This window comes from Austrofundulus limnaeus, unplaced genomic scaffold (assembly GCF_001266775.1).
Source record: "Austrofundulus limnaeus strain Quisiro unplaced genomic scaffold, Austrofundulus_limnaeus-1.0 Scaffold299, whole genome shotgun sequence".
Classification (NCBI taxonomy): domain Eukaryota; kingdom Metazoa; phylum Chordata; class Actinopteri; order Cyprinodontiformes; family Rivulidae; genus Austrofundulus; species Austrofundulus limnaeus.
In genome coordinates, this window is record NW_013952701.1 from 362,464 (window position 1) to 371,923 (window position 9,460).

The 9,460-nt window shown below is 35.8% G+C and overlaps 2 protein-coding genes across 2 annotated transcripts in view; both read right to left on the minus strand.

The window, feature by feature from the left end:
* Nucleotides 1-2,207: 2,207 nt before the first annotated feature.
* efcab1 (EF-hand calcium binding domain 1) lies at nt 2,208-4,861 on the minus strand. Its single transcript, XM_014021604.1, has 6 exons — nt 4,501-4,861; nt 4,240-4,398; nt 3,090-3,194; nt 2,849-2,997; nt 2,672-2,776; nt 2,208-2,594 (listed from the first exon to the last, which is right to left on the minus strand). Exons 1-6 carry the CDS (start codon nt 4,574-4,576, stop codon nt 2,544-2,546), a joined length of 645 nt encoding a protein of 214 aa, XP_013877058.1. The 5' UTR covers nt 4,577-4,861; the 3' UTR covers nt 2,208-2,543.
* A 2,672-nt stretch (nt 4,862-7,533) lies between these two features.
* dctn3 (dynactin 3 (p22)) overlaps nt 7,534-9,460 on the minus strand; it is a 3,243-nt gene continuing 1,316 nt past the window's right edge. Inside the window, exons 3-7 of the mRNA XM_014021602.1 lie at nt 8,986-9,072; nt 8,747-8,830; nt 8,418-8,476; nt 8,261-8,320; nt 7,534-8,093 (exon numbers count right to left, since the gene is read on the minus strand). Of these exons, the coding sequence (XP_013877056.1) occupies nt 8,007-8,093; nt 8,261-8,320; nt 8,418-8,476; nt 8,747-8,830; nt 8,986-9,072 (377 nt within the window). The 3' untranslated portion in view covers nt 7,534-8,006. The remainder of the gene's footprint in view (nt 8,094-8,260; nt 8,321-8,417; nt 8,477-8,746; nt 8,831-8,985; nt 9,073-9,460) is intronic.

Genomic DNA, 9,460 nt, shown 5'->3' on the forward strand with positions numbered 1-9,460 from the left:
TAAATTATAATTACGGAACATTTCCACCATCTGGCATGTTCATCTCAGCCTTTGAAGGTGCACTTTATTGGATGTGATCCTTCCAATGGCGATGACTTGATTGGAAAATGAGTGTAAGTTTGTTTGTTGGTTAAAACAAACATGTTTGCCCACAATTTGTTTCAGATTTTCAATTTTCTCTCTTTTTGAATCTATTGGTATCATTAATGTTTTATTTTCTATTTACAGTTCCAATTTGGAGATATACTATCTTTTAAAACAAAGTGTACAGTAGGAATTCGCTACAAACACTTTGCTGTTTATGTGGGAGACGTGAATGTTTGTGGCCAAAAGGCCGAAAATGATGTTTTTGAACTGTCGAGTGAGTGAATTTTTATATTACAAAAACAATATACCAATTTTAATGATAAATGATAAAATGGAATTTGCTTTTTCTGTGAAAATGCAATGTGAATTCTTATTTTTTAAATAATTTTGCAAAAAAAATAGTGATTTGTTGTAAAATAGCCAAAGAAGCTGAAATTAGAATAAAAGTGGTTGAAAAAGCTGATGTAATAAAAGAAGAAGAAAATACAGCTGGTTTCTGAATTGAGCAGAAAAAAGCCAAAGTTGCCACAAACAGGGGAACGTAGCTGGAAAAAGCTGAAAGCATAGCTCAGATATCTGTAGCTACAATTGCTGAAAATAGCTTAGCAGAAAATAATCATAAAAAGCTTAAACTTGTAGAAAGAACCTGATAGAAACACAAAAAGTTTTAAATTAAAAAAAGCTGAAAAGAGTAGAAAGATAGCTGAAAAGGCAGGAAGAAAACTAAAAACAGAAGATGAAGGTAGCTTAAATTAGAACAAAGTTAAAAAGCAGAAACAGAAAAGGTGTGCAGTAAAGATTTATATTTAAGGGTTTTACGTTCATTTTTAACAAGAAAAATGGCAGAAAAAGCTGAATGTCTCAAATAAATTGCTTAAATACCAAATGTCATAGCCAGAATTGCACACAAATGTGTGGAAGTGTGAATGCTTCACAGCATTCAGAATAATAATAGTCCAGTATGATGATACGTTGCTGAAACATTTACCAGACTCTGTTTTTCTTTGGTTCCAGAGAATTATCAAGGTTGTATATTCTCTAAACTCAGGATGAATGACGAGCCTGAGGTGAACAATTACCTCGATGGTTACACGGATCCTTGGACAGGAAAAACGTACAGAAAGGGAGACGACAAAGACATACTTGAGCGGATCGTTGACACGTTTCAGAACCACAGAGGGTACGGCTTACTTCACAACAACTGTGAACACCTCGCTACCTATGTACGATATGGAGTGAAGGTAGCGCTGCAGGTATGTGGGTGGGTTCAGTCTCTTCTTTCTATTCAACAATATCAGTCTGTTCAGAATTTAGAGCTACAGTACTGCGCAAAAGCTTTAAAATACCCAGTTTCATTTTTCTTTGCGTCAAAGGAATCAGACATGCTAGTTAAATATTGACTTTTTGAAGGTCATTAACCTTCAAAAGTTCATCATTTCATTAAACTGTGTTTTTGCATTCATTTTGTGCATACCCAGATTAGACAGTGTGTTAAAAAAATGCAAAGAAACTTGACAAGTGGAGGATGAAAGTGTCAGGTCTAAATATAGCAGATAAAGTTGTGTTTTTCAAGGAACAAGAAAAATCTGCAAAAACTTGACAGCCTTTAGGTAATAACTCTTTGAGTATCACCTTGTCGGTGCTAAAATACCAATTTGTGTCTGCCAAATTGTTAGTTTTTCCTTTTTTTAACATGGAAGGTTGCTCGTCACAAAGGGCTTGAAATCCTATTTAAAATTGTGAAGTTTTATTTGAACATTAGTTCTGATTTCAAAAGCTTTCTTTGTGTCCAATTTAAGCGGCTTAAAAAATGAAAACAATTTATCTGAAAGAGTTTAGATTGTGGACTTAAAACGAGTGAAAGAGGCCAAAGTTCAAAGCCACCTTTAAGACCTAACCTTTGACTGGAACCCCGTTTTGTTTTTACAGTTCAACATGACTTGTGAGGGTCTTATACTCTGCAATGAGAAGATAGACGAGAAACATTTGCTGGACTACCTGAGGAAGAAATCACAACAGTCCCTCTCATCAAAATGACTAAGATTTATTGATTTCTCCTGTATGTGAACAGTCTGCTTTGAATGACTGTTAGTTAATGGAAGAGGCTGAAGAGCATTAGCTCAGGTTTCTGGAGGAAATGAACCTTTTATTGGACCAAATTTACCAGAACCACCAGAAATGGATATGGAAGCAGGTCAATCATTACATTTAATGTCACATTCTATGTAACAAAATAATAATACATTTTGTCATCTTTCCCAGGTGGAATCAGTTCCTGATCTCAAACCTGGAGAGACAAAGCTCAACCCACATCGTCGGATATGATACACATGCATGTGTTGCCTTAAACGTGATCTTTTTGTATTTATATCCAGTCCTTTTGCCCGTGCCACAAAATAATCCATATATATTTATTTAAACAATGGCAGCTAAGAATACACATGAACACGTTCAAGTCATTGTTCTAGTTCCTTCTGAAATACTTGCTGCTCGAACTTCTCGATACGCTGAAAGGTAAGAAGACGGCCTGTAAGGCGGAGAATTCCAGAATTGAAACTAAAAGCAGTTTTTGATTTGTGATTACCGAAGCATCAGGAAGGCAGGGTCCAAAGGCTTCAAGCAGCAAGTCCTCCTTATTTACTGCCTCTTCAAATTCTTCTAGGGTCACCAGACCATCATGATTAGTGTCCTGTGGTAAAGGAGGCAGCAGATAAGTTGTTTTTTTTCCCCTCTTAAAAAAAAAACAAATCCCAATCCTTACCATCCTTTTCATTGCCATTTCCACCAGGTCTTTGACTGCTTCTTCACGGTCCTCCTCTGGCAGTCTGGAGAAGCTGTCCTTCAGGAAGGAATACATCTCCTCCCTGGAAATAGTCTGGTCACCATTCAGGTCATACACACGAAAGCAGTCTGAGACGGAGGGGGGGAAAAAGGGAGAGATTATTTGCTGGAAACGTCTCACACTTCCGATATGTGCTACAGAGACTATAAGAGAAACCTACGCTTGATTTTTTCCTTCAAGGTCCCTCGAAGAAAAACAGACAGCCCCTGGATCCACTCCTCCAAACTGATAAATCCATTCCTGTCTTTGTCGAAAGCCCTGAAAACTGAGAGCAAATGAATCATTTTAATGCCGTTTCTGAAAACGTTGCAACCGTGCAAAACACAAAGAGTCAAAGAAAACATATTTATATTAAAAATATATAGCATAATGCACACGATTTTACTCATATTGTCTCATAAACGGCATATTTTCTCTTGAATTTGGCTCAGCAATGTGAAACAGGAAGTGACATCAAAGGGGAGCTCTTTAAGAAAAGAAACTCTCTAGTCTTTGTTTACTGAAACAATCTTATTTAAATTCTTCTTCAACTCTGATAGTGGCTTAAACTAATCTAAAGAAACATCTGATTCTTCTCTGATTACTGTAGCATCGCTCTGTTTACATGCAGACGTTCCCCTTTGATGTCACTTCCTGTTTCTTCACATGCAAATATCTCAACAACTGTTCATCTCATTGGCATGAAATTTGTTTTGCAATATGTTATCAATGTTGTCTTTCCAAAAACGCATTCACATTCATTACAAAACTTGATGTCACGGGCACTTTAAAGCCTCAAATCAATAAATTACAAAGACAGTAAATAAATGATTGAAATTGTTTCAAAATTCAGCTCAGTTGCTACATATTTATCTTTTTTTTGTTGTTGTTGGTTTGTTTGTTTGTTTTTTTAACCTGGTGATTTTTCTTGCCTTTGTCCCAACCTCTCCTGAACTTTCAAAATAAATGTTTTACAAAGACGACTAAATGTGTTTGTTCATTTTGTGATTCACTGTGTACCTTAAAGTCAATTTTACTTTTTAAAATCAATTTAATCTGGTGGTTTAATTTCATTTTCTTATGATAATGCCTTTAAATTACAACTCAGTCAGCAACAGATTAGGTTAAAGTCAAATTACAGTTCAATTTAAACCAAATGAAAATGTGAAATGCAACTTTTAAAAAGTTGAGTTGTTCAGAAAATGTTATCAAGTAATCTGTTATCGTTTTTAAATTATCACTAACTGGTTATTAGTTCATCTGTTTCAGGGATTTGGTTATAAAAAAACATTTCATGTGTATAAAACCATGTGCTTCAGAATAAACATTACCTCCATCCATCATCATGTAATCTGTCATCCCAAACATGTTGAACAGAAACCCTCTGAACCTGTCTTTGTCCAGACCGTGGGATTCTTCACCAGGTCTCTCCTTCTCCCCCAGGAGGTCACAAAACTCCAGGATTAGGCACTCCGTCTCGGTTTTATTCACTGGCAAAGAGAAATATCCACGTTTCACACCGTGTAGCGTTCATGCCAGCTGCGAGTGCGCCAAAACCAAACAAACAAAACGAGTTGAAATGCTCTACTCACGGTGTTCCACCTTTTTTGAGATTGTTTTAGCAAGGTCTTTTATTTTTCTCCTGTTCGTAGCCGACATTTCAGACATGTCGACGAGCGGTCGCTAGTTTAAAAGCTACTCCAGCCGGATCAGGGGGGCAATGTTGACATGGCGTTACCTTGGAAACGCCGCAGTTTGTGCGTGTTTCATTCATTCACTCATTTTAGAAACAAAACGCAGAACAATGTAAAAACACAATAACATTTGCCAGGGGGTTACATGACAATGAGTCTGGTAGTTTTAATATATTGTTCGACTTTGTTTAAGAAAATAGAAAGAAGAGGTTTTTGATTATGCCATTTGGCTAAATATATAATAAGACTGATAATAATATGGGTGGTCAGAGAAGCCAAACAATAAATGTTCAAAGCAAAGGTCTCAGCAGAAGTGATGATTATCCACAGGGTGGCCTTCACAGGAAAAGCACATTACATTTATATCTTTTTTAAAAGGTTGCAAAATATTTTAGATGAACAATTTTAAAGGATACTTCTCTTAGTGTCCAGATGCATCTCAGTAATCCAGGTAAAAAATCAAAAAGAAAAAAAATTGTATAGGTCTTCTGGACGGGTTCTTCTCTAATGAAACGTTTCGTCTCTCCTCCAAGAGACTTCTTCAGTCTGAGAGTTTCAGGCAAAATTCAGGCTTTTAAGCCCTGCCTCCATGTGACTGATACTCACATCACATGGCTATCGTTGACACCTAATTAACATTTATTGTTAACAGGGGCTGGAGTGATACTGGCAATAGCCGCACTGTAGGAGGGGGACAACTGAAAATGGAGGCCCCCACCTCTGCTTAATGATGGACGGTCTTTCTTCACAAAAATGGCTTCTTTTACTCCTCTCTCAAACCAACGTTCCTCTCTATCAAGAATGAGAACATCCTCATCTCTGAAAGAGTGACCGCTGGCCTGTAAATGAGTGAAAACTGCAGAGTTCTGGCCATTGGTTGTAGCTCGTCTGTGTTGGGAGCAATGTTGTATATCCTGTTAAGTGCCAGGAGGACTGCGACCAGTTATACATCGGGGAAACAAAGCAGCCACTGTTCAAAAGAATGTCCCAACACAGACGAGCTACATCTAATGGTCAGAACTCTGCTGTTTTCACTCATTTACAGGCCAACGGTCACTCTTTCAGAGATGAGGATGTTCTCATTCTTGATAGAGAGGAACGTTGGTTTGAGAGAGGAGTAAAAGAAGCCATTGTTGTGAAGAAAGACCGTCCATCATTAAACAGAGGTGGAGGCCTCCGTTTTCAGTTGTCCCCCTCCTACAGTGCGGCTATTGCCAGTATCACTCCACCCCCTGTTAACAATAGGTGTTAATTAGGTGTCAACGATAGCCATGTGATGTGAGTATCAGTCACATGGAGGCAATGCTTAAAAGCCTGAATTTTGCCTGAAACTCTCAGACTGAAGAAGTCACTTGGGGGAGAGACGAAACGTTTCATTAGAGAAGAACCCGTCCAGAAGACCTAAACAATTTTTTTTGATACTTCTCTTACTTTATTATTTATCATATTTTTGGTAAAGTCCTTTTATTTCAGTCAAGGTTTTCGGTAAAGCTGTTCCCATAAGATATTCTGAAATAATGAACGTAAACTGTTTTTACGTGCAGAAGAAAAACAAATTTGACCAATTTCAAGTTTGGTTGGATCAATACGTTTGGATTAGTCTTATATTCTTAAACAACATAATTACACCAGCAGGAATTGCAGCTATAACAATGTTAAACTTGTTAATGGGAATTGTGACATTGTATTTTGAAATCAATTCTTGATATGACATTAATGAGCCATCAAAATTAAATAGATGAACCAGGACTATGTTGTGAGTAAACCAATTTGGGTAAATTAAGGATTTGTTTTTATATAAGATGTCTTTAATGTAAATGTAATGTCTATGTGCGGAGAAATTATGTTTATAAATTAATGTCCAAGAGAGATGCATCTGTTTATGAAAGTTAGACAGTTTAGAGGGGACTTTTCCCAACATTATAATTGCAAAATAAAAGGAATTTTAGGCCTCCTAATTTAGAGAAAATAAAGTTTGGTAGGAAATTCCAGATTGAAAATGGTTTCTTGGTTTGTGCGTGTTGTGGGAGGTTTAAAGTTCTCCCTGGATATTTGCTATAGGCCTACATTGTAGCTTTTCCCCTTTTGTTATTATTGAAGAAACAGGAAGAAAAATGTATTCAATTAACTTTAAAAACAAATACATTTTTTATAAATCAAGTTTACAGAGAAACGATTTATTTGATTTAATCTGGAAGTTAAAGACTTTTACAAACGACTCATTTCCCCCATTGCCTACATTTAGTTTGTCCAAAGCTGCAACATTTACAACTTAACATAAACATAACAGAACCCATTGTTTTTCTAAAAATCCTATAGCAATTTATCAATTATTTAATTATAATAAACTTTGATATTTGTTTTTACAAAGGCAAAATAAAAGACTAAACTTTAGAAAATAAATGTTTGTCTTTTGACAAAAATGTAAACACTAAAACACCTGAGTGTTTTTTTTCCCATGTCACACGTTGGCATAAAACAGCACATCTTTACAGAAAACTAAAATAACACTTTTGTTATTTCACTCAAGAAACTGACTTGTTAACCAGGATTTTTTTCTGTCATTTCAGTAGATACCACAAATTATTCTAATTAAACAAAAACCATTTCAAATATCTGCAGGTGCAGAAGATGATCCTGACGCCAACATCCTGTTCGGAGGGGACACAACCCTGAGGGACACCAAGGGCTTTCCAGAAACTCCAAACAGAATCGGAATAGAGGTATGAACTAAGAGTAAATATCTTTTTACATAAACAAAATTAATCTTTTGCTGTTGCCCTTTTTTTTTTTTTTACAGATATTTATTAGAACAGTTCATTTTAATGCATATTTCAGTCTTACATGCACTCAGGTGAAAGCGCTGAAAATGTGACAAAGTGTATTTTGAATGCACCTAACAGCATTTAGAACAAGTAAATTAAGTTAATATGAGGCGATACAAAGCTTTATTGTCTGATAACAGGAGCATTTCAATGTTTGAGCTACAGTCAAATGAAGAGCTGATTATAGATAACAAATGGAGTCATAACGATCAATTTCATTTTCGTCTATTTTTATATCCTTTTGAATACTGATTTCATAAACTTTAAACATTAGTAGTCTTTAAGCACCTCAACCTTCAGTTGAGACCCATAAATGTTCAACTACAATACAAGACAACTTTTGAGCTCTGAGGACCTCTTATTAAAGGAAATTGTGTCTTTAATTGAATCTTACGAAACAAATAACCATTAAATCAAAACAAAGAAACAGTTCCTGAATTGCTGTTGATGCTTTGTGTCTTTTTTTTTTTTTACTTATTGAAGTAGCATGAGATAATTAATGTAACATGGCTGATGAAGAGCTCCGGCTACAGTGCAGTTTTCTTCAGCATTTCTTAAATCTTCATTTGTTCAGAGGAGCTACTCCACTGGTCGGATTCCTTTGGCCTCCTCCATCTTCCTCAGGCTCTCGTCCCACTGGGTGAACTGCTTGGACATCAGGAACATCTACCGATCAGATGTCACATTTTAGTCCAATTAGAAAAATGACTGAAATTCAGTTGAGTATTTGAGTACTTGACTATTATTATTATTATTATTATTATTATTATTATTATTTATATTGTACTAAACTGGAAAAACATGATTGGGTAAAAGTTACACAAAAAAGGTACCGTTTTGTTGTATTCTTCGAACACCTTCTTCACTTCCTGTGACTGAGTCTCAGTTTGGTCCTGAACGATAAACAAACCTACTAAGTAAAATCTAAAATGATCATTTTCAAGAATCAGTGAGGCAGACAGAAAAAAATAAGGAGACTACGATGATTACCTGCTGTTTGATGTGAATCTGGGACAGTCGCTGCAGCTTGGTTGCATGTTCTGGTACATCTGTGAACATTGAAGATGGACAGATGACACAAGCATCAAAGAAAAACAAAGCAGCTCCAATTTTATATAAACACAAGATAACAAGGATTTTATCAGTATATACACATTAAATTCACATTAGATGTAGTTACTGTAAGTTAAAACATTTCTAATAAATAACACAACAAACGTTTTTTCTTTGCGGTCAGGATAAAATAATAGTAATTTAGTTAATATTATGGTTCAGATAGAAGCTATTCATTTTGATGTGTATGCTTCAGAGTATCAAACCTCTAATATAAGTGCTGTCCAACAGTGGCTGCAGACTGTTAACCTGCTCCAACAAAGCAGCCTGAGAAAGCAGGAAGTCCTCCTCTGTACACAAACATAAAATATAGATCACTTTACATAATATAACCATAATTAGTAAATCTGACTGTGACATTTCAAGCGTTATAATGTTACACAATAGTATTTTTTATAACAAGATAGTTTTTAACATATTGATTCAAGGTTATTCTAGTTCATACCAGCAAGAATGAACTCCAGCTTCATTGCATCAGGAACAGTGATGTGATCGGTAAATTGAGGATCCAGGTACTTCATCAGGTCTTCAACTGAACATACATCAAGGCAATATTAATTAAAATTATTAGCAGGCAGTATACAAGTAATAACAGAAATTCCTGTAGACACTGTGGCATTTTGTCACCATTTTTTGATATCTCTGCAGATAGGTGGTCACTAGGGGGTGGGAAGTGCTTCATCTTCATTTTGCAAATTTTGCTCACAGTGAAGCTCAGGTCAAACTCAGACTCATTCAGTAAAAAACAAAATGAGCCCAAATCTTTGCATTCAATGAAGACAGGGCCGGTTGAATCTCTCTTTCCTCCAGTTTTGTAGTTTCCTCGTTGTGCACATGCATGCATTCTAGAACCAACTCCATGTGACGTCGAGACGTCCCAAATGGTTACAAATATGAGGTTGAAATCATATATATATATA

Excerpts from the sequence above, each read along its gene's own strand:
- efcab1 (XM_014021604.1), bottom strand. The coding sequence starts at position 4,576 with ATGTCTGAAATGTCGGCTACGAACAGGAGAAAAATAAAAGACCTTGCT. Across the intron at positions 2,998-3,089 it reads CTTGAAGGAAAAAATCAAGC|ACTGCTTTCGTGTGTATGAC; the intron begins GTAGGTTTCTCT and ends CCTCCGTCTCAG. Across the intron at positions 2,595-2,671 it reads CCTGCCTTCCTGATGCTTCG|CGTATCGAGAAGTTCGAGCA; the intron begins GTAATCACAAAT and ends CTTACCTTTCAG.